General features: G+C 35.8%; 2 protein-coding genes across 3 annotated transcripts in view; both read left to right on the forward strand.

The window, feature by feature from the left end:
* Positions 1–25,669, forward strand: part of MACROD2 (mono-ADP ribosylhydrolase 2) — a 2,095,255-nt gene that overhangs the window by 471,126 nt on the left and 1,598,460 nt on the right. For both annotated transcript variants that reach the window (XR_004421812.1, XM_033094758.1), the window contains exon 4: positions 7,645–7,674. Coding sequence is in view for 1 of the 2 variants with exons in the window: in XM_033094758.1 (XP_032950649.1) it covers positions 7,645–7,674 (30 nt within the window). In the remaining variant the exon portion in view is untranslated. The remainder of the gene's footprint in view (positions 1–7,644; positions 7,675–25,669) is intronic.
* On the forward strand, positions 16,567–17,212 carry LOC117016236 (ras suppressor protein 1-like). The gene is given in 2 exon segments (XM_033095436.1): positions 16,567–17,130; positions 17,132–17,212. Coding segments are annotated over 2 exon segments (645 nt in total).

A 25,669-nucleotide genomic window follows, 5' to 3' on the forward strand; every position in this document is an offset into this window, starting at 1 on the left:
ATATCAAAGTTCCAAGAGGAACCTTGGCACAATCAAATTAGGACACTTTAAGGATATCTTATTTAAAAAGGGAATAAGTACGAGGGTTAGAGTCAGGTATGGTGTAAAAGAACTTCAAGAGATTGTTCAGGAACCAGAGGATACCAGCAGCACAGTTGTTACTAGTCTAAAGTGAAAGAGATGAATGTAGGGAGAAATACCAGAACCCAAAAGGAGAGAAAGTCACGTTATAAACTAAATGAACGTGATTAGAACAGTGACCTTTATTCAAGGACAGAATTAGCTTAAGGTAAGCTTACAGGGAGTGAGTCAGGGAAATAAAAACCTTGAATTCATTCTCATCTCTCCTATCAGTTGCTGCCAGGGCTTCCCATTGACTGAACCCAAACAGCACCAGAGGGTAAGAGGACCCATTGATGTCATCTATATGGATCATTTGGGCAGAGAGCAAGGGGAATTGCAGAAAGTGGGTCTTGAGGAATAAACAGAAGCTGTCTGGCATAAAATGTACCACATTATTTTTGGACTATATAATCAAAATAACCTGGAAGGGGGAAAAACTGTTATAGTATGCAAAATATTGGCATCCATTTTTTTATGGGCTTATGGAATTACCTTTTAATTGACCTAAGCCCAAAGACATAATTAAAAAAATAATTTGAAGATGACCTTGTTTCTAAATCTCTTCTGTGCATAAGTCCTGATTTCTTCCCAAAACTCTGCTTAGGGTATAGTATAGGACGTCTTTGAGTGAGGGCACAGGACTGGAGTTCTCTAAGATGAACATGGCCTAGTCCATGAAAAGTGTGAATTGGTCTGAATGCTTTTAATAGTGGTGGTTTTCTGTTAACTTCTACGTTGGGTGCCAGAAGTAGCAGTGTAATCAAGGTCATGGATAGGGAGCTGACAATTACAGCATGTGTCAGGCACCATGGAATGCATTTACATAGGTTATCACCCTTATTCCTCTCAGCAAATCCATACCATGACCATTATTTTAACAAATTACTGATTAAGAAACAGAGAACCCAAGAGATTAGTAAATCAGTTGGAGTATCAAGAACTTTCTCAAGGAAGACAGTAGTCTGAAATTTGACCTAAATCTGTTTGGATCCCTCCTGGCACAGTCTCACTTGTCAGTAAAATTGTGAAGGGGTTATTATCTATCATTATAGCTCTCTTACCTGTCCCAGAAATATGATTTCTTCTTCCCCTCTCTCTTTCATTTCCCTGTCTTCCATTAATTTCCTTAGTTATGTATTTAACAAATATTTTTTTCAGTAGTTACTCTGTACCAAAAATTGTGCAAGGTACTGTTGATACCAACAAACATGTCCTCTATCTTCATGGATTTTACAGCTTCATAAATGTTCTCAGGGTAGCAATCCCATGCATTTTCTTTAACCTCCAGTCCTTTACCTTTGGGGTTCTTTATCTCAATCTTCCCAGCTATTTACTATTACTAAGAATTGTTCTTTTATTTGTTTAAATTAAACTATAACCTACAATAAACCTTTTTTGTGTGTGAACTTACTTGCTGTTTCATTATTGGAGAGAAATAAAGATTCCATAATATTACGAGAAAGATGAAATACGGAAACTACCCAAAACAGTTTTTAAAAAGGTACTGTCTAGGTTTATAGTCCCTAAGAAGTGTGTAAATGAGGGTACATGTTCAGGGTTATGTTTTAATCAGGCTAAAAGTATATCAGATTCCCTCACATAAGCACATCTTCCGTTTTTCAAATTGAGAATTAGTTTCTATTAAAAACCTTTCTTGTCAAAAACAAGTTAAAACTGCTGTTCAAGTGTCTTGCATCATTACAACCACAAAGTGAATATACATTTGAACTAATTTTTATCCCTATTTAGACACGCTTGTTTATTCTTTTGGAAAGCCTCAGATTGGGTTACTTAAGTAATCCCATTTTTGTAACTGAGCCAGTATTATCATTATCAAAATTACAACTGATTCAGAGCACAGTGTCAAGAAGGATGACTAGTACATGGAAGCACACGCTGATTCCTCTCATTCTGCTTTAGTTGCATTTCATTACGGAGCTGTAGGAACTGCCAGTGCTTTTGTTCACCCTTTAAGAATTACGTTAGATGATCTTCAGTGGGATAACATTCAGTAGACTTCATGCACGTGTGTTTTGTTACTATGTTTGGATGTGCTTTCTGACGAACAAAGTTGTATGTATATGTGTTTGCAATTTGAAATTACCGGTAGCATTGTTGTGTGGTAGGTTCTTCTCCGGGGTTTGATCCTGGACAAATTTCCTAACATCTTCGATCCTCTTTAACTTTCCACTTTTGTAAAAAGGAGGAGTTGGACAAAATAAGTGCTTTTCCTCTCATGTTTCAGTATTCCTAGAAGTCACTGAGCACCCAGAATGATAGCTGGTAAAGCCAGGTTGACAAAACAGGGACAGCTCTCGCTTCTCCGTCATACTTCAATCAGAGTAATTCTGTTTTATTTGTTAATACTCCCAAGTTTGTTTTCCAATTCCTGATGGCTTTTCATTTGTTTATCAACAGTAGGGCTCATTGTATTTTACTTCTGGCTTCATAGTGGGTTACAGCTTATTCAAACCAAATAACCCTCAAATTCTGAAGTAAGTATGAAATGCGGAAGTATCAACCATGTGTTTATGCCTCGTTTCTACATGTGTGGTAGTTAAGTCTATCCTTAATTCTCTCTGTCAGCTTCAATGCAGGAAATGATAGAATTGACCCAAACCTCTGGTGTTCCATTATTTTTGTTTAGAAGGTGTAAATCTAGTAAAGCATGAACAGAGAGCTGTTGCCAAATTGATGGCTGTATTTGTCTGTGTAGATTATATTTCCCCAGCTGTCAGTGGAGATGGTTGCTCCTTGTATAAAGTGGTTCTACTGTTTATGCATGTGCTTGGGATTTTAATCTTAACAGATATTTTTAGTACTTCCTATTTTGAGTTTCAAAGTATAGGGAATATAATGTGTGTCCTTCTAAAGGGTAATATTTCAGCTTTTGTATCTTTTATGATAACATGTTGAAATGGTGTTTTAAATAGAGCTCCTGGGGAAGTTTTTGCCAACAATAATTTTGACAATCCATGTGCTCTATTGTAATAAAAAAGCAGAATAAATAAACTAAACTAGGTGGTCAGGATCTTGTTAGAATAAAAGCAACTATAATTTATTTTATAATGATGAAAAGCAAACAAAAATCCTGCATAAATAGTTTTAATCAATATTTGAAAACTAGTTTCCCAGGCTGTTGCTTTTTTAACAGACAGTATTTGGTAGGGGTAGAAATAAAATGGGAAAACAAATAATTACTGTAAAGATAATAGAAATTACTGTGCAAGTGGAATAAAAAATTGTTCCAAACACTTATCAGGACAGTTTGACTCTCAGAAACTGGATTATTTTGACTCAAAATGCAGGAGTTATTAGGTATGCTAAAGTACAACGCTGGAACATGTCAGGTTAGCAAAAGCTGTCAAATCTAATCTGATCCAGAGGTCGCCAATGCATGGCATGTGTACCGCCATTTTATTTCTCCTTACCCAACTCTGACTGTGACTAATGTTAGTATAATATTCATTGATCATAGTTCTCTTATCCACTGAGCCTAGATTCAGTCTCAGAATTTTTCTCAAATCAGAGGTACAGTCTCTTCTACCTAATGATTCAGAATTGTTTAAAACCTGTTTGCCATCCCTGATTAATTCTAAATTTCCTGATGGAAGAAGATAAATAAGATAGTTGACTATGACTTGCCCAAATCACTTTGCTATTTAGTAACTGAGAATTAAAGCAGAGATTACCTGGCTCTCAGTTCAGTATTTGTTCCATTACCTTATACAGACTAAAAAGGATTTTTAGATTTTAGGAGGAAAAGGCTTCAGTTGTCTCATAAATTACATCTTTGTCTTGCATTCTAATAATGTTATGGCACATATTCCATCTAGGAATTTCCAGTAATGGAAGATTACTTATAGTATATAGTAATTTTTTTTCATGATTTGATCCACAATTTAATTGTAATTATATTCTTGAAAAGATACACACACACACACACACACACACACACAGAGGGTCATTTAACAGATTTTATTTTAGCAAGAAAATAGTGTAATATTCTATTTGTACTTTGAAATGACACTATTGTCAACAATGACACTATTGGCAACTGCCACGATCATTTTTTATTTAGGCTAATTATCCCAAGCAAAGGATTTCTAAATTGTATTCATTTTTTAGGGGGTTTTGATAATTTAAAAATGAATATTTACACTTATGGAAATTTGATAATTTTAACTTAAAAAGTCAAAATTGAGTTCATATGGAAGAAAACGATTTCGCATAAACTTAAAAAACTTAACCATTTGCTTAAGGTATTACAATTAAATTCTCCTTGCTTACCATTTTGAAATCAGATTTAGGTAACCCTTTTTCCCTTTTAGGTTCAACATTACTTTTGTTTTATAAACAGTGAAACTGTTCATCTCATTGAGTTGTTATTTTGGGAAGAAGAAAAAATGCAATACACAGATTCATTAACTTGTAACAGCTCATTTTAGTTTCTCATTGAGTCAGTCTCTGAGACAACTAGTGTAGCTTGATTTTTTTCCCTCTGCCTCTTCTACTAATAGAAGGGACATTTTATTTAGGAAAATATGAATGAAAATAGTGCTGGTTACTAAACATGCTCAGAAAAGATAGTTTAAAATCGTACTTTAGAAGCAGTGGCATTATGATCATAAATTCATGTTTTCTTTGTTTCTTTTCTCCTTTTCCTTTCTGTGAAACTTTAGGAATAACAAGAGATATGCCCAAAAGTTTCTCTACCAAGACACTTAGATAGAGACATAAATATATTTCACACATTCTTGATCACTAAGTATTTCCAAATAAACCTTAAGTTTCTTTAACAGTCCTTGATTTTAGAGGAGGAAGAAGGACCAAGGTTTGGCTCTTTCCACACACTTTAGTAAACAAATACCTCTTATATGTCAATAAAGAAATTGGACTAAACCTGCAAATTATCTCATTATTACGAAACATGTATTGAGAACTTATTAGATGAAGGTCATACTATCAAACTCAGTCCTTATCTTTGGGAACTTCCTGTCTAATTGGGATATACGACAGTTTATTAGGTAGAAATTAAATAACTATTAATTTAGACACACAAAAGTCATTCTCACTTTTGTAAATGGAAGAAACAATATTAATCTACCAGACCAATAAATGTTGAGAATCAATTATATTATTTAATGTGTTTATGAAGGTAAAGTAATCTTAGGTATCATAATAAAGGTTCACTTTTATTTGCCTTTTGTTGCCGTATGTCACTTTTGTTGAAGAAAATGTCCTTGGTATTTTTGCTAATAAACATTTTATTTTTTTATTTTTGGAAAACAGAAATTAATAAAATAGACTTAAATTTGATACATTTTTTAGAAAAATTTTTATCAGGATTATATTTATTAGAATTGCTTTGAATATATTTAAGCAGCTTAGATTAAGATTCTATTACATAAATTATAATGCATATGAAATTATCTTAAAAGTGATTGTGCACTATGTAGAATGGCACAATTTTATAAAATAGTGTCATGTTGATGTTAAAATGTGACCAGATATGCTTATCTAGACATGAGCACACATGTGACATAAATTGACTTGATAGTTCTGCAGACTGGAATTCCAGTTCCTACTCCTACTCCCACTCATCCACCCACATCTATTGGACAAGTGCCTGATTAAACAGATGGGCCTTGGGCTATGTTCACAAACAGGAATTCTCTCTCTACCTTTATTGAGCAAAACATTGGATGAAAGTAGGCTATAGTGTGTTATTGTGCTTCTGGGCATGATAATTTAAGTGAAAAGCTACTGTTCTGCATTGTTGTTTGGTGTTGGAAATACCTTTTTTTATGAATGAATATGTGAAAATTGGAGGATAACAGATGGAGTTTCAGGGATTTGGAAAAACCTATAGATAGGGAAGTAGTTCTTAGTCAAATATAAAAATAAAAAATCAGCAGGAGTGTGAAATACCATGCAGTTTATAAATGCATGTGGCAAAGATTTTAGAAAATGTTTGGATTAGCCAATAGTTGGTTTGATCATGAAATTTCCCCATCCTCTAAGGGGTACGGGGCCAAAATAAAATTTGCAACATCTTTTCTGGTGCCCCTTCAACAAGTTACTAGTTCAACAGTTACAAAGTTTGATTTGGGACAGGACATTAAGTCCTGGTTATCATCTATGTAAATACTATTGCACTTTCTCACTGTGAAGTCAGAGGGATTTGGAGAACTGTGGTGACAGGGTGGCAGAAGACTTTATGACATCAGAAGTGAGTTTTGTTTATGGTTAAATAATGGCATTGCTATTCAGTCCATGTCTGTGACAAAAGAACTGGGAGGAAGGCAAGAACAGCAATTAGGTCATAGGAAATAAGATTCGTTGCTGTAATATTGAATATTGAGAAAACCAACAAAGGCATTTGCTCCATGCATTTTCATGATATTCTCTGTAGTGTTGCAATAGTTAGCAAGCCATCACATATTTAGCCTCATGGAAATAAGACTATGGTTATTTGTTCTTAAATGATCCATTATTTATTGATGGAATCATTGACACTGATGTTTGCTTCTCTCAGTTGTGGCAATGCATGGTCCTATGGACAGCACATTAAATTCAAAGTTAAAGACCCTTACTCAGTTTTCCTAAATGATTTATTTGATCTTTTCATAGCTTAGGATTCTCCCCAAAGACAGGGTCCCTGGTTGCGACATACTTTCTTTATATTGCTTCAGGATGTCTTTCTTTCTTTCTTTCTTTTTTCTTTTCTTTTTTTTTTGATGGCATGAAATAATACCTATGATACATAACAACTCTATGGAATAAACTTAAGTTCAATGTATATTGACTTCTATTTTCTCGCTGTTATAATGACTAGATAAACATAGGCATAAGGTTGCTTAATACTTGCAATGGAACTTTATGAAAATTTGACCTCTTGAAAGAAATCGAAATGGAATTATCTTATATTTTGCTTATTATTTGGCTTCTATAAATATGTGTTCTAGAATAATGGATAACTGGATAAGAAATGGCACAGCATTGTTTTATAAAAATGCTTAAAATTTATTTCTTTTCTTCAGGTGAAAAGTTAATGCTAAAAGTAATAAATCCATTATTACTGTTTAAGAGTTCCTATTGCAAAGTGTCTTGAAATAGCATTATTTGATGGTGTATAATTTAATTGAAATTAGTATTATATCTTCTTGGTACATTGTCCTTTGAAGTCACGGAAATGGCCTAAATAACATTATTCTATCTCAGATAAAATGGAGAACCCAGAAGATTAATTTAGATAAAGAATGGAAAATAAAAGGATCACAATATGTACTTTATCTTATCAGAAGAAAGTACATCATAAAAATAGTTATTTGAAGAAAAAAATAGCAAAATATTTTAATTTTCAAATCATTATCAAGCAGTTGTAAAGGCTGTCTTTATACAAAAGTATGTGTGTGTTTATAAGAGATATGATCATTACTACTTTTTTATTAAACTATCTGGCATATTATATATTTTATATATTAGTTAATGTCTTTTGTTTTGTTTTCTTTTAAACAGCAAATGCCAGTCTCCTTGGAGGAGGAGGTGGTAAGTACTGAACGTCACTTAAAATATACTTTTATTTCTATACCAATCACAAGATGTTAAGTTCTTTGATGCTTTAGAGAAAATTAATTTAACTATAATCACCAATCACAAAAACGATAATCTTCTAGAAAATAATTTATACTTGAACTATTTTAACTGACTTCAAAATGTGTGGAGTACTATTTTTCTTATGGTCAAACTTTGTATTTTTACTTTTGGCATAAGCTGTAACAGCTATAAGCTATTGAGATGAATACACATATAGTAGATGACAGAGTCACTTTTAATACATTTGTAGCATTGTGGGTTTGGGGTATTTTTTTTTCCATCATAATGACTTTAAAAACAATTATGACTCTATAGCCTGAGAGCTTAATATATCAGCCCTTACTGATGTGAAAAATAAAAAAGGAATTAGTATTGGCACTTTTCTTTTTCTTTCGAACTGTTTAGAAGAGAAAGAAAGAGATCAAAGTGAGATGAGGAAAAGAGAGATTCCAGTACTGAGAATTTTTTTGATGCTAAAATCTTGTAACTATTTTTTATTTTTACTTCTAAGTCGAAAGATGAAAGCTTTCCTAGCCCCAGTCTATAAAATATGGTAGGGGAGAAAAAAGTATACAGTGGAATAGGGTCCTTTTTATTTCAGACCGAGATTGACATAAATAGGTTTGTTTTCTCACTCACTTTTCTTTCTCCCTCTCTGTCTTGCTCTTGCTCCCTCTTTTGATGTACATGGTTGAATTAAAAATAATTGTATGCACTTTGAGCTTTAAAAAAAATTCCCTGGTCTTCATCAGGAGGTTTCAGTGTAAATTTTATTTGGCAATCAAAATATTAACCACTGCTCCTATATAAGAATCAATAGATTTTAAAAACAGAATTTGGAAATAGAAATAATAGAAAACAGTTTAAACTAGAAAGTGTTCTTCATATTCTTATATGTCAATGCATGTTTTATGGCAGAGTATTTTTCCTTCTTCCCTAAATTCTTTTAGAAAATATAAATCCACAGGATTTTTCATTGCACTTTTTTTGGGGAGGCTTGGAATTAGAGAGAAATTTTCCCTTAGGAGTTGGATTCCCAGTCAATTTGTATCTGTAGGTCTCTTATAATATGTTAAGAAAACATTAAAATAAATTTTCACAGTGCTGATTTTCTTGCAAGACATATTAGTATTTTAATAAACTAGACTATACTGTTAAATAGGATAAAGGAAAGTTAAAATTGAGTTTACATAAACAAATTCATCAAGTTAAACAATAGACACATTAGCTAGACAATTATTGTTCTTGGCTACTTTTAAAAACTGGTTTGACTAATTATATTAGTTAAAATCACTTTTAGCTGCCCATAACAGAAAATCCCAAAATAATGGTGGCTTACAGAAGATAGAAATATACTTCTGACTCATGTAAAAGTAGTCTAGATGTAAACTAGAAGAGTTACGTGGTAATTCCATGGTGTCATCAAGCACTCAAGCTCTTACTTCTCTTCCTTCCTAGTGCCTGGAGCTGAGAATCCATGATAGCTCCTGGAGCTCTAGCCACCATAAATTTGGGGATCTAGAGGAGTAAAAAAGACAAAAAAAAAAAAGTAGTCCCCAAAAGATGAGTCAGTTTTCTTTAAACAGCTTTCCCTGAAGTCCCAGATTATCCTTGAACTTGATCAAATGTTCATTCATGGATACATGTAGTTTTATTCCAGGAAGCAATATGTTTATCAAAAAATGTAAGTGTTTTGTTTTCTAAGGAGGAAGAGGAGGGTGGAGGTTTTGGTAAGCAATGAGTAGTCCCTGCTATAGTGGAAAGACAGGCGAGTAACTGTCACGAAGTCTTGTCAAGCTGCTTGTTTCTATATATGTATACATAGTGGGTGTTTATAGAATTAACTCTAGTGACTTGTCCTATATTTCCTTATGGTTCCTCTAACCTGTGTGAGAGACACACTGTGAATTTTTGGCAATGGCAAGACATTTAAGAATAGCCAAACTCAGTTTTCTGTTTACCTAAAGTATATACTTTACTGTCCTGCTCTTGATGGTTGATTTTGCTAAATGCAGTTATTCACCATAATTTCTAATTTCTGAATCCTGAAATTAGTGGTTTGGCATCATCATAAAGATAAATTACAAGTATTTAAAATGGCTGTAATTTCTTCTGTTCAAGTAGGTCATTGACAGGTTCAAATTAATTTATGCACTTCTAGAATCATCAAGATTGCTCTGAATTACTCTGATTTCTGGAAAGCTGTATTTAAAAATTAAATGTAAGGAATATTTTTAGCCTTATCTGAACTGATTTTTCGCCTTCTGATTATATGACAAATCTTTTTAATCCTGTCAGTAATATTTTAAGGTAACATCTAATAATCATCCAATAAGGAGCAATTGAATTGCTGTAATTCTCTTGAATTTAATCAAGGCTTCTTTTTATTAACTTGAATTAATATCCCTTCAAAAACTTCTAAAGGGAATAGTTCTTTGATTGACTAAACAATTTGATCAAGAAAATTTGACATCACATAAAACAATAATAATGTACCTTAAGTACCATTTTTTTTCAGTTCCTCAGGAGGGCTTTCTCCAAATTCTACATAAGTAATACTTGAAATTTAGACAAAATCAGTGTATATAAAATTGTATTGTTCATAAAATCTTAGCATCTTGTTGTTCTTTTCTGAGTGCTTATAACCAGGAAGAGAGGTCTCCTAAAAAATTCACTTCACATCTATGTGAATTTTTGTCTTTGGGCCAGAGGTCACTTTTTCTAGGAACTTAGTGTCAGACTACAGTTCATCGTAATGAACATAGGTGATGGGGTCAAAACTATGCAGTCATTTCAATTAAAATGCTTGGTAAAATGGATCATCTCTGTTTATATTTTCTAGATTTGTTAAAGGCAGATACATATACCAATTTCTTAAGTAAATATGTGGCTGGTCTATAGTGATTGGATACTACCTTTCAGGAAGGCTTTGCATTACCTATGGAATGGTATAATGTTAAAAACCTTAGAATTTCTATTAATTTTTTACAAGCTTTCTATCACTGCTACCAATACTGCCCTGTATAGCTGTATGGCACACAGATCTATAAAACCAGTACATTTTATTTTCTCACTTAGTCCTTTTATTAGTCCTGTATTATGCTGTGGTAAAAAACAAACCAACAAACCAACAAACCAACAAACAAACCAAAACAAAAAACAAACCAAAACAAAAACACCTTAGCGGCTTAATAAAATAAGATTTATTTCTTGCTCACCTCATGGTCTGAGTAGGATTGGTGGCTCTCCTACTGAGACTCTCATACAGTTGGTGACACAGAGACCCAGGCTCTTTCTTTATCTTGTAGCCACACCACGTGATATGTGGCAGCTAAGGTTCACAGAACAGGAAGAAACAGCTCAAGATCTGTGGAATACATTTAGAGACCACCTTGGGAATGGCTTACGTCACTTATGCCTATGTTTTATGGGTCAGAATTCAGAAAGTGACCCCCAACACAACTACAAGGAAGGCTGGGAAGAATGGATTCTTCTAGAGTTCCAAGAAAGAAGAAATGATATGCTAAATATATAGCACTATCTCTGCCACGATGCTCAAATGCGATCAGCATTATTATGTATTATTATTAATCATATTACTTTAATGGTTGAGGAGAATGAGACGTAGGGAGAGTTGGTGACTTCGTCAAGGATACACAGCTTATAAAGGCAAAGGCTGGGTGAAGACAGCCTCTGGACTCACACTCTAGGTTTTTTTTGCCTTTGCTTTTGTGATTTTTAATATCTTTGTGCTTCAGATTTGCTTTTTCTGTGCACAGGTAGGTGACTTTGTTTTCACCAGGAAGAATTAATGAGAGGGTAGGAAAACATACAGCTGAGATATGGGTGATGCTTTCCTTGGCTTATTTTCACAAAATTTAAGCTCAATTAATAATTTGAAGTACACAGAATGACACTATCTTCTTGTACCTTTGGATTTGCTGCCCAGATCCATATGCCTTTTTTTGTGTATTTGAGGTTTCTTTTTAGAACACACTGTATTTTAAATACATGTTCAGTCATCTGTAATAAGAATGTTTATATGAACAAAGTCCAGTGATTTTGTACTTTTAGAATATATAGGTAATAATAATAAAAAAATGTTTGCAGCCAGACTTAAATTTCTCAAGAAGAATTAGAAAGAAAAAATAATAATTAAAGAGCAAATTCCTCAGTTCCTTTCCGATAATTACTTAGTAGACTAGAATAAAATTTATAATCTCTTGCTTTAGATAATGTCTTTTCCTTTTCATTGTACAATAATTAATATAAGACCAGAATCCGCTGATAGAAGCAAACAAGACTTTGTTTATGGGATTTTTTCCCTCTTCCAATCTGTTAATGTTCCTGAGTGCTGCAGCCTAAGGCATAATGTTAGACATTTAAAATGGCATTTCCTGGCAGAGTGGCAATTTAAGGTTGGCTTTTTATAACTTTGTAGGACTGTTGTTTTAATCATGTGTGTGTGTGAGTGTGTGTACACATGTATACACATATACAGAGGGTGCCAAAAAATGTCTACATTTAAGAAAGGAAAAAACTGTGTTAAAATTGTAATACTCAATATACACTGATAACAAAAGATGAATACAAGTCACATTTGACTTCTGCAATTACAAGAGGTCTCAAAGTGGTTACCATCAACATCCAGACACTTCTGATTACGGCGAACTATTGTTTGAGCAACGCTGACCAAAGTGTCCACTTGTATACGTTTTTTTGGCACCCCCAGTATATACATACACACACATGTAAAACATATATTTGTATCAATACTATAATTCTATACCATATCCTTGTGGTGATTCTGTGGCAGGTTAATTTTAAAAACTCCAAGGGTAAGCAACTGCCACTAAATAAATGCTTACCCCCAGATGTAATGCATGGAAAGGCCATTTTTCTAGAATGAGAAAGAAACTAGCATAAATTCGGACCGTCCCCATCTCTGAAGGCTTCTTGCTGTTGTGCTCCTTAATGTGGGCCTTCAAATCGACAAGGTTCAGTGGCCTGGGATTAGTTACTGTTTCTCTAAACTCTCTCCTTTCCTGTTTGGACTGTTCTGTTTGCAGAGAGGATTCCTGCTATTTTTTTGTTATTAATGTGTATATATATATATATATATATATATATATATATATATATATATATATATTAAGGCAGTTTGTGTGAGATGCCAAAATGCATGCTTCAAAAGCAGTGAAATCATAAAACTATTTGGTGTTATACAATAGATGCCATCAGTGTAGCTCCAGTCATTTATTTAACATACACTAATTCAATAACTTCTGTGTATCAGTTTTGATAATTGATTTGGCAGTGAACACAGTCCTTTTCTCGGTCCCTGTTTGTGTGAATTATCTGAGCAAGTTATACGTCCTCATGTTCCTTCAGGTATTCCAAGGAATTTCATTGCATGGATCTTTTAATTAATATGCTAGTTTAATATCAATATAATGGGCATCGGGCATCTGTTCCTTCTTTAAAAAGCAGAAAAAACATCCTGAAAAGTATTCTTTTCACACAAAAAATTGAGTTACTGCCAAGAATTCCTAACATAAAAAGCAACAAGTGTGAGTGCTTTTTTAGTGTGCATAAGTGGGAATGCTTTCATAATTACTTATTTTTAAAATCTTTGTTAAATTTATTGGTATGACATTGGTTGGTAAAAGTAGATAGGTTTCAAGTGTACAATTCTATAATATATCATCTACATATTGCATTGTGTGTTCACCACCCAGAGTCAGTTCTCCTTCCATCACCATATATTTGACCCCCTTTACCCTCATCTCCCACCCCCCTCCCCACTTATCCTCTGGTAACCACTAAACTATTGTCTGTGTCTATGAGTTTTCGTTTGTCTTGTTCATTTGTTGCTTTCAGTTTTATATCCCACATATGAGTGAAGTCATATGGGTCTCGACTTTTTCTGTGTGACTTACTTTGCTTAGCATGATAATTTCAAGATCCATCCATGTTGTCCCAAATGGCAGCATTTCATCTTTTCTTATGGCTGAGTAATATATGTACCGTATCTTCTTTATCTAATCATCTATTAAAGGACACATGTTTCCATGTCTTGGCCACTGTGAATAATGCTGCAGTGAATATTGGCGTACATATATATTTATGGATATGTGTTTTCAAACTTCGGGGGTAGATACCCAGAAAAAGGATTGCTGGGTCTTATGGTAATTCTATTCTTAATTCTTTGAGGAACCTCCATACTGTTTTCCGTAGCGTCTGTACCAATTTACATTCCCACCAGCAGTGTATGAAGGTTCCTTTGTCTCTACAACTTCTCCAGCACTTGTTATTACTTGTCTTGTTAATAATAGCCATTTTCCAGAAGTGTGGAGTGCCCTCTCACCCTCCCTTCACAGTTTTCTCCTGGCATATATCAATCAATCCATTGCTGAAAATCCCCATAGTGGTTTACTCTTGTTAACCCTTGAGGTCTGGCCATGCCTTTTGGTATGCTGGGAAGAATCTAGGATAATGGTCAGCAGTGAGGGACCAAGGCCAATTAAAGCCTTGGGCATTGCCCCTAGAGAGAGTCAAGCAAGCATGTCTAGCAGTGAGTCAGGCAATGCTCAGCAGGTGGATGGGTCCCAGCCATGGGCCCGGAGAGTAGCAATAGTCTATCAGTCCTGAGAGAGAGAAGCATGGCAAGAAAAACTCAGGAGCCCTGGCCTGATTTGTTTTAGGAGCAGAGTGGCAGGAAGCGATGTGATGCTAAACCATAGAAAAGAAGGCTGACATCTTGACCTCCTCAGGATCCAGTGGGATTGATCCTGGGCACTGCAGGCGGTTCGGCCTGCTACGGGAGATCAGGAAGCCCAGAGGTGAGGCAGGCAAGGGGAAGAGGGATGCAGGGACCAGGAGCCAGGCCAGGTCCAACAACATTCAGATACATACCGAACCAACCTACCTTTGTCCTCTCTCCTTCCCTTCTTCCCTCCCTCCTTCTCTTTTTTCTTTCTTTCCTTCCTTTTAATCTTCTTTCCTCTTTCTCTTTCTCCGTCAACATCATGTATTGATTATTTCTTCTATACGAGTGTCAACATTGAATTAGCAAAGATTCTTATAATTAGGTGCAGTTGGAGGTATAAATATTTATTTGCATATTAATATCTTAAGAAAGAGAAAGGTTCTTAATATAGGAAAAATGAAGCAGAGAAGATGAAGTCAACACCTTGGAGTGGTCAGAGAAGGCTTCCCGGAAGAGGTGATACCGGAGCAATCTTGGAGGATGAGTAGCACTTATAGGAGCGGAAGGAAATGACCCATTCAGTTATATTTCCTCTAGTTTGATATAGATATCTCATAGGTATCTTGCTCTGCTTCAATCATCCTTCTCACTTTTCTGCAGTCATGTTATCAAAACCTTGGTTAAACGGTTTCCTCTTACCATTCAGGCCTGCCACTTAAAATGGACTGAACAGTGTTAGAACTGAAGATGGGGACTCTGATGCTAGTGTGTTGGCAGCCAACCTCCATCCGAACAACCAGGGCAAAATCTGGTGGTCATCACCAACACAAGCTCCTCGCTGCCTTGCTTTCTGCTCTGATCACCTCATTTGCATCTCAATCTAGGTACCAAATCTACAGCTACCTGCCCCAGTTTGATTTCTAGTGTATCTTTTTCTCATTCCACATGAGCTGGTCTAGTTCTATTTTTAGAAGTTTGACCCAGCCCTGGTTGTGCTAATCCTGTCTGCCATTTGTCATTTAGCCTTCCATATGCTTCTTGGTGGAGGAAGGAGAGAGATGCAAAATCCAGGCCATGTCTCTGTGTGAATTGCCATTCCAACAACATACCTTGTTGATTCCACCTCTAACTGTGGTACCATGATTCCTCTGCTCTAAAGCTAAATTTTAAAGTTGTTTACCATATTGACTGCATACCTATTCTCCCTCCTAAGTAGAACTGTCTCATCTAAAAAGCTTGTCAAAGGGGCAACTCTGTGCAGGTTAAATGCCCTTTCTCATTCTGGCCATCGCTGATTGAACCCTCATAAGAGCATAAATACAGAGAATGGAGAGTTTATTACTCATTTTTACATCCCTGGCAGCTTCTACCACATATAGTAGGTGTTTGATTTTAATTTTGAGTTATTACTATCTCTCATTCTGGATTTGTGATGTTTAGATAATTCAGTTTTGACCAGTTTGCTCTGTAAAGATAATTTTTAAAAATCTTTAGATGTTCCCTAAATTAAAAAAACAAAAACAAAAACAAAAAAACTTTAAAAATGCTTACAGCAGGCAACCTGAGGATCATATACATAATTATAGAATAATTATTTTAAGCATTGTATTACTTTTATTTCTAAAAAGTTTATGTAGCCAGGATCTCATAAATTTCTTTGAAACTATCATTATGTTCTTTGAATTTTGGGAGCTAAAGACAATAATGTTATTTGTATAGATGGGGAAATGAAATGCAGAAAATTTGCATTCATTCCATGGATTACATGGAAAGTGAAAGACGACTGTCTCATTTATATTTTGTCATCTTGTAGGTATTTAACCAGTTATAAATTTCAATAGGAAATACTATTGTCATTATTGATTTCTTTGTTCAAAACTATTGGCAAACTTCAAAGTGCTAATGTACCAGTTAATTAGATTTGACATTCATTAAGAATAGGGTCTGTTGGGCGCGGGCCAGGCGTGCAAAGGAGGGTGGCACAGAGTGCGCCTGCGCGAGCGCCGGGACAGAGCGCAGTCCTCGTTTGAGTGCGCCTTTAGCCCCGTCTACAGCACCTCTCTCACCACGGTAGTGTGCCCTGCGAAACCCTGCCGTTTTCACACCCAACCTGGTAGGTGCTGCTCTCCACGATCATGTCCAAGTCTCTGAAAAAGTTGGTGGAGGAGAACCAGGAGAAGAACCAGCCAGAAATGAACATGAGTGACCGCGACATCTCCAGCGTGCTGGATGTCAACGGACTATGGTTCTTATCCCACATCACACAACTGGTCCTCAGCCACAACAAGCTAACAACCGTGCCACCAAACATAGCAGAACTGAAGAATTTGGAAATGCTCAACTTTTTTAACAACCAGATTGAGGAGCTGCCCACACAGATCAGCAGCCTTCAGAAACTCAAGCACCTGAATCTTGGCATGAACAGACTAAACACTTTGCCTCGAGGATTTGGCTACCTCCCAGCTCTTGAGGTTCTTGATTTGACTTGCAACAACTTGAATGAAAATTATTTTCCCAGAAACTTCTACCTGACCATCCTGCGTCCACTCTATCTAGTAAGTGACAATGATTTTGAAATCCTGCCACCAGATATTGGGAAGCTCACAAAATTGCAGATACTCAACCTTAGGGATACTGACCTGACCTTGCTGCCTAAGGAAATCGGGGCGCTTATTCAGCTCAAGGAACTCCACATTCAGGGGAAACCACCTGACCGTTCTGCCCCCAGAACTAGATGGTGTGAAAGATACCTTTAGAGGGATCAAATCTCATCCCATTTGAGAAGTAAATCCCTATCATGTGCAAGACACCAGGGAAGGAAGAATGAGTAAGTCAAAATCCCCATCCTATTTAATGAACTAAATGGAAATGATTGGTTATAATTCCAGTTTGGTTATGTAATGGGAGGACAGACACAGCAGTCAGAGCTACAAGAAGAGCTTGGAGAAGAACAGAGAAGGGGCATTTGAGCTGGAGCCAGGCAGCACGCTGAGCGAGACCATTATGGCTTCTGGTTCAAGCAGCTTACAATGCAGTTAGAGAGACTAAAGGAAAAATCAAAGCCAACAAAATATTACATGTAATAAGTACTGCGAAACAAGGAATCGCTGTGATAGACGAAGATCACAGGGATCAACTTTCAGTGGGGAAGTCCAGGCAGGCTTCTCTTGAAGAGGTGACATTGAATGAAGTTACCTTTTGTCAGGAATTGCTGGAGAGAGGGCATTTGGGTAGGTTCAGAAGCAAGAAAGGCCGTGGTGAGTTTGGGTTCTCGCAAGTAAGTCACACATTGTCCAGTGGAAAGTGAGTCTGGATATCCTGTGCATGATTTTGCATGACATCGTTTTTAAAGTACCATTGTTTCAAGATTGAAGCTGTGATTCTGACCACGATGTAGAGCCTAGTTTGTTTATCCTAGACTTCACCATTTATTATTTTAAATTTACTTCCTCAACTAGGGGTCCTTGCTCTTGATTAAGCCATAGGACACCATTTGTCCATATTTGTTGATGTCAAATTATTACCCCAAACTTCCCCTGTGAACATCTCTTTCAGTTTCCAGATCATGACGATTAAATAAAGTGACAAATGTGAATAATGTATAAAATGTCACATATAAATCATTTATTGACTACAAAAAAGAAAAAAAGATCAAGGACAAGCCTTAGGAAAAGTTTTTAAGTAGGTTGGTTAAGCTGTTGAACTCTTCTTCCTCATGCTTGAAAAGCAATCAACAATAAGAATTATGGACAGTAATCTGTCAATATTTTACTTGATTTAGGTTTTTTTATTGAAAACAATGATTTGATTTTGTAATACACTTCTGATTTAAAATATTAAGACATAAAAATGGTAGGTTACTTAGAAATAGAATTGTGGGCATTGACATCATAACCTCTATTTTATGTTTCATTTAAATAATCACATTTTAGGTTCATAATTTTGTGTGCTATTAAAGATAATTGGTTCTCTTCTCTGACATATGCTTCATTTTGTTAGCTTGTAGGTCTGACATAAAAACCTTTGGGTAATCATCGTGTTCAACCTTTAGAAGAAAAGTAAAGTAAAAAGCATTTATTCGTAAGTTTTCATGGCTGAAGTTCAACTTATTTTAAAGTCTTAATTGCGCTTGTGGTGAAATGATATATCTCATCTTTGTTAAATGTTTCATTGAGTTATGTGAAGAAATATTCTATGTTAATTGTGATAACTATTTTGCATATTAATAATATAAACCATTGAGACTTACAAAAATTTTTTTTCCAGGCTTTACTTTTTTTTTTATTATTAGTTTTAAGTGTACAAAACAATGTAATAGTTAGACATTTCCCCCCTCACAAAGGGATAACCACCCCTCCCCAATCTATTGCACCTCTGCCAATTCATTGCCCCTCTGGCATCATATATACCTATTACAATTTCATTGACTCTATTCCGTATGCTGTACTCCACATCCTGTGACTATATATATATATATATATATATATATATATATATATATATATTTGATATAATTTTGATATATATATGAAATATATATATAGGAATGAAAAATATAGACTTTGAAGTTAAAAAATCTATAATAGGGAGGAAGGTCCAAGAATTAGGTAAATTCTATGCCTCCTGCCTCCCAAGACCACATCAAAATTACAACTAAATTATAGAACAGTCAACCTCAAGAATCATCTGAAAACTAGCTGAACAGAACCCCTAAAAATAAGGATAAAAAGAAAAGGCTACATAGAGACTGATATGAGGGGCAGAGACGTGAAACGCACTGACTCCAAACCCAAAGGTAGTGGTAGAACACTATGAGGGACACCTCAGTGGTGGAGGTCCCCCCTGAAGTTGATATATATGTGAAATTTATATATATATAAGACTTATATATATATAAGACTTATTTCACTTAGTATAATGTTCTCTAGGTCCATCCATATCTCCATATGTTTGTAAATGGTAAGATTTCATTTTTCTTTATAGCCGAGTAATATTCCATTGTATAAGTGTACCAGTTTCTTAATCCAGAGACTTACAAAATTTTGAATAAAACAGTGATATCATTGCAGAACAGATACCATGGGAAATAATTTTTCATACATGTATTATTGGGGGGAGAAATACCCAACAGGACTCAAAGAAAGACTCTAGATTCTAAAAATATGGTAGACTGAGGAAACCAGAAAGTCCAACAACAAACTCACATATGGTGGGTAAAATTTAATAAAAATTAATTTAAGTATATCAGTCAGCTTACATGAAAGAAACAGAAATCATTGGGTGACATAAATAAGGGAGTACTGAAAACCCCAAGTGAGCCAAACTATAATATAAACTGTATATTGTATGTGTCTGTGTGTTAGTACAGATGGTGATAGCGTGATGGGAGCTAATTCTCATTTGAGATAAGAGGTAGGATTGCATAACTCAGGAGGTTAAAGCTTAGGTTCTCACCTAAACCAAGATCCTCACATTGTTACAGTGTCAGTGGAAGGATGGACTTGGAAAAAAAATTACCCACTGGCTCAAGGAAACTATAAGAAAGATTCCCCTAAAAAGTCAGCATCCCAAGACTACAACGTCTTTGTGTTTGGTACTTAAATTTATACTACCTATGTGTCTGAGAATCCCAAACACAAGAAATTAACATAAAAGTTGGTCCTAGGGGCTTCTATCAGAGGCAAATTCAAAATCACTCTGGAGGTAAGTTTCTAACACTTAGACCACAGGATATTATTCTCAGAAAAGAAAAAGCCCTGCCAAAATTATTTCATTATCAGAAATTATAAAACACATGAAGAACTTTACAGTGGAAAAGGCTGATAAAGATTACCTCAGCCATGTAATCAAAGTCACAACCAACAATGATAAATCATGTTGATAGTCTGTACCTTTGATCTGATGTAATGAAAATGCCACTGTTATGTCCTCTGTTATTACCCTCTCAAAACAGTGACAATCTGATCTAATCATGAGTAAAATATTAGAGAAATTCTAATAGGTATTCTACAAATATCTGATCAGTATACCTCGAAATTATCAAGTTCAACAAAAAGTAGCAAAATTGAGAAACTCTCACAATCAAGAGGAGCCTAAGGAGACATGTCAACTAATGTAACATCATGTCCTGGATGGTATCTTGGGACATGAGAAAATATTTTGTAAAACTAAGGACATATGAATAAATTATGGATGTTAGTTAATAATATGTCAGTATTGGTTCATTAATAATAACAAATGTACTATATTCATTTAAGATGTCAGTAATAGGAGAAACTGGATGTGAAGTATTAGGTTGCTGCAAAACTAATTACGGTTTAAAAGGTTAAAAATAATTACAAAAACCACAATTACTTTTGCACCAACCTAATATGTGGTAACTCTATGTACAATGTTCACAATTTTTTCCATAAATCTAAAAGATAGTACATTATTACTGAAAAAAAGAGGAATCCATCCAAAATGCACACCAAATATGCAAAAGTCACAATAGACATTAGGATTAGACTCATAGGAACCTAAGATAGCTAGATGGCATCCTGAAAGAGAATAGAAAATACCAATAAATATGTTTAACATACTATGTATAAAAATGATAAAATACCATGGTCAAAAAAAGACAGATGTTAAAAAGAAACAAATAGAAATCCTAGGAATGAAAAACATGGACTTTGAAGTTAAAAAATCTATAATAGGGAGGAAGGTCCAAGAATTAGGTAAACTCTATGCCTGCTGCCTCCCAAGACCACATCAAAATTACAACTAAATTATAGAACAGTCACCCTCAAGAATCATCTGAAAACTAGCTGAACAGAACCCCTATAAATAAGGATAAAAAGAAGAGGCTACATAGAGACTGATGTGAGGGGCAGAGACGTGAAACGCACTGACTCCAAACCCAAAGGTAGTGGTAGAACACAATGAGGGACACCTCAGTGGTGGAGGTCCCCCCTGAAGAGGGAGGGGTTCCTGCCCCACAACAGGGACCCCAGCCCAGCGGTCCTGTGCTGGGAAAATGAGTCCCCACAACATCTGGCTGTGAAAATCAGCAAGAACTTTGTCTAGTCCATCCGGTGAGACGGAAGGCAGCTGGAAAACCAGACATCCTCTTAAAGGGCCGACACACAGACTCACTTACTTGTAAACACTAACCTGGGCTCTGGTGGAGGAGCAGCAACTTGAGAGGTCTTCCCCAAAGACATGAGGGGAAATTCTGAGTGTGTGGCTTCGGTGCAAGGGCTAGAGGGAGAGCTGCCATCATCCCTGTGTGGAGCCTCATGTCTAGTGTATAGTGGAGCACCATCTATTCTATGTTGAACCTTCCCCCAAGGGGTCAAATCTGTGAATGCATTGGTTTGGTAAAACCTGAGTGTGCATATCACATTGGTGAAGCCCTGGGTCTCTGCCCTGTCCCACACAGCTAGTGTTGCTGAGGGCACTCTTGGCCCCTGCGCAGCCAGCCCCACCCCACAAACTGTGGACGTGTGTTTACAGCAGTGGGCAGCCTGCAACAGCCTGGGGAACTTTCAGTGGCAGGCAGTCAGCCACAACTTGAGCTGCAGCCTCTCTTGGGGATCTCTCAGTAATCTGCAGGCCCAAGGCAAGCAGTGGCTGGCCGCAGTGTTCTAAGGTCATTTCATGAAGTGGCCACGGGCTTGGCACTTGCGCAAAAACTGAATCTGCATTAACTTTGTAAAATCCACCAGCCGCATGCGTGATGTACTGGGACCTCGCCCCACCCAGCTAGTGCTCTATCACCAGGACTCTCTCAATACTGGGTCAACCAGCCAAGTCTGAACACTTAAGGAGGGTCTTTCAATGGCTGAGACTTATTGGCAGCTGGCAGGTGGCAACAGACCTGGGGGGCCCTGGCAATTTTGCTAAGCTGCCCCATGCCCAACACTGGTGGCAGCCAGCTTCCGTTCACAGCTAGGCCATCCCCACATGCCTCGATGTCCAGCATAGGCAGCAGCCAACTACATATAGTTCTGTAGCTCCTACCACGTAGGAGCTCCTACCAGCTCCTATCAGCTGTTACCAGACCTGGCCACAGGCAAGGCTAAAATTGGCCTGCATGGGAACCCCTAGCAAGAAACATCAGAAACAGCACACCCACAGGCCAGCTTCAGACCACACCAGAGCACTACTCAGTTAACTCCACAAGTGGCACACCCAAAGGGTGGTCTCAGCAGGCAGAAAAGCCCAATGGGGTAAATCCTTCTGTGAGGGGTCACCCCCCACACAGCAGCTCATACACTGTGAGAATAGCCAATCCTCACAGGGAGTCATTCAGGGAGTCAATCCCACCCACAGATGTGCCAAAAGCAATTAAGGCTCAACTACAACAGGACAATACTTGTACACACAACACATACAAGGAACACTCCCAGTACACATGCACAGGTGATCAGGGAGAATGAGTCACTGGACCATGCTTGACACATAACACATAAGGCCACCTGGTAAAGACTGAGAAACACAGAAAATCTACTTAATACATAGAAGGAAACATACAGGCAGCCAGAATAAAGAAACAAGAAATACATCCCAAATAAAAGACCAGGAGAAACCTCCAGAAAAAGAACTAAATGAAGTGAAGGCAACCAACCTACCAGATACAGAGTTTAAAACACTGGTTATAAGAATGCTTAAGGAACTTAGTGAGAATTTCAGAAAAAGACAGTAAGCATAAAGAAGGACATAGAAACCAGAAAAAAAGAACCAATTAGAAATAAATAATACAATAACAGAAATGAAGAATACACAAGAAGGAAACAACAACAAATTAGATGAAGCAGAGGACTGAATCAGTAATTTATAAGATAAGATAGCAGGGAACACCCAATCAGAACAACAACAACAAAAAAATTTTAAAAAATGAAGATAGATTAAAGTGTTTCTGGGACAACGTTAAGCATAACAACATTTTCATCATTGGAATACCAGGAGAAGAGAGGGAGAAAGGGATTGAGAACCTGTTTGAAGAAATGATGACAGAAAACTTTCCTAAGCTGTCAAAGGAAATACAAGCCCAGGAAGTACAGAGAGTCCCAAACAAGGTGAACCCAAATAAGCCCACACAAAGACACATTATAATTAAAATGGCAAAGATTAAAGACAAAGAGAGAATCCTAAAAGCAGCAAGAAAAAGGTGACTAGTTGCTTACAAGGGAACTCCCATAAATCTATCAGCTGATTTTTCAACAGAAACTTTTCAGGCCAGAAAGCCATTGCAGGAAATATACAAAGTGATGAAAAACAGGGTCTACAATGAAGACTACTTGACCCAGCAAGGCTATCATTTAAATTTCAAGAAGAGATAATGAGTTTCCCAGCCAAAAAAAGCTAACGGAATTCATTACCATCAAGCCAGTATTACAAGAAATATTAAAAGAACTTCTTTAAGAAGAGGGGCAACACAAAAAAACAAAAACAAAAAATAAAAAATAAAAAATATTAATAAAAGGGCAATAACTATGTACTTATCAATAATAATCACTTTAAATGTAAATGGATTAAATGTTCCAGTCAAAAGACATACGGTAACTGAATGGACAGGAACAAAAGACCCATACAATTGCTGTTTTTAAAAGAGACCAACTTAAATTCAAAGATACACAGAATGAAAGTAAAGGGATGGAAAAAGATATTTTATGCAAATGGAAATGACAATAAAGCTGGAATAGCAATACTTACATCAGACAAAATAGACTTTAAAATAAAAACTATAATAAGAGGCAAAGAAGGACATTACATAATGATAAAGGGATTAATCCAACAAGAAGAAATAACCCTAGTAAACGTCTTTGCACCGAACATAGGAACACCTAAATATATAAAACAAATATTGACTGACATAAAAGCAGAAATAACAGTAACACAATCATAGTAGGGGACTTTAGCATCCCACTCACAACAATGGACAGATCTTCCAGACAGAAAATCAACATAGAAACAGTGGCCTTAAATGACACACTAGGTCAGATGGATTTAATTGATATTTTTAGAGCATTTCACCCCAAAGCAGCAGAATATACATTCTTTTCAAGTACACAAAGACCATTTTCAAGATAGACCATATGTTAGGCCACAAACCAAGTCTCAATAAATTTAAGATGATTGAAATCATATCAAGTATTTTCTGTGACCAAAATGGTATGAAACTAGAAATCAATTACAAGAAAAAAATTGAAAAACACAAACACATGGAGGCTAAATAACATGCTACAAAATAATGAAAGGGTCAACAATGAGATCAAGGAAGAAATCAGAAGATAACTTAAGACAAACGAAAATGAAAACACAATGACATAAAATCTATGGGATGCAGCAAAAGCAGTCCTAGGAGCGAAATTCATAGCAATGCAGTCCTACCTCAAAAAACAATTAAACTCTCAAATGAATAATCTAGCTTATATTTAAAGGAACTAGATAAAGAACAGCAAACAATACCCAAAATGAGTACAGTGAAGAGAATAATACAAATCAGAATGGAAATAAATGAAATAAAGGTGAAAAAAAATTGCAAAAGATCAATGAAACCAAGAGCTGTTTTTTTGTGTGTTTTTTTTAAGAAAAGAAAAACTGTTAAACCTTTAACCAGACTCATTAAAAAAAAAATGGAGGAGACCCAAATAAATAAAATCAGAAATGAAAGAGGAGAACTGACAACACACACCACAAAACTACAAAAAAATTTAAGAAAATACTGCTGACAACTATATTCCAAAAAAATGTACAGTCTGGAAGAAATTGTACAGTCTGGAAGAAATGGATAAATTCCTAGAGGCATACAGTCTTCCAAGGCTGAATCAAGAAGAAACAGAAAATCTGAATCTATCAATTGCTACTAGTGAAGTCAAATCAGTAATCAACAAGCTACCAGCAAACAAAAGTCCTGGACCAGATGGCTTCACATATGAATTTTACCAAACATTCAAAAAAGAATTAACAGTTATTCTTCATAAGTTATTCCAAAAATTCAAGAGGAGGGAAGGCTCCTAACCTCATTTTATGAAGCAACCATTACCCTGATTCCAAAACCAAAGACATTACAAAACATAAAAATAAAATAAAATAATTAATAATAATAATGATGATGAAAATTATAGGCCGATATCCCTGATGAACATAGATGCAGAAATCTTCAACAAATCATTAGCAAACCCAATTCAGCAATACATTAAAATATACACCACAATTAAGTGGGATCCATTTCTGCTATGCAAGGTTGGTTCA

This window comes from Rhinolophus ferrumequinum, chromosome 23 (assembly GCF_004115265.2).
Source record: "Rhinolophus ferrumequinum isolate MPI-CBG mRhiFer1 chromosome 23, mRhiFer1_v1.p, whole genome shotgun sequence".
NCBI classification, from domain to species: domain Eukaryota; kingdom Metazoa; phylum Chordata; class Mammalia; order Chiroptera; family Rhinolophidae; genus Rhinolophus; species Rhinolophus ferrumequinum.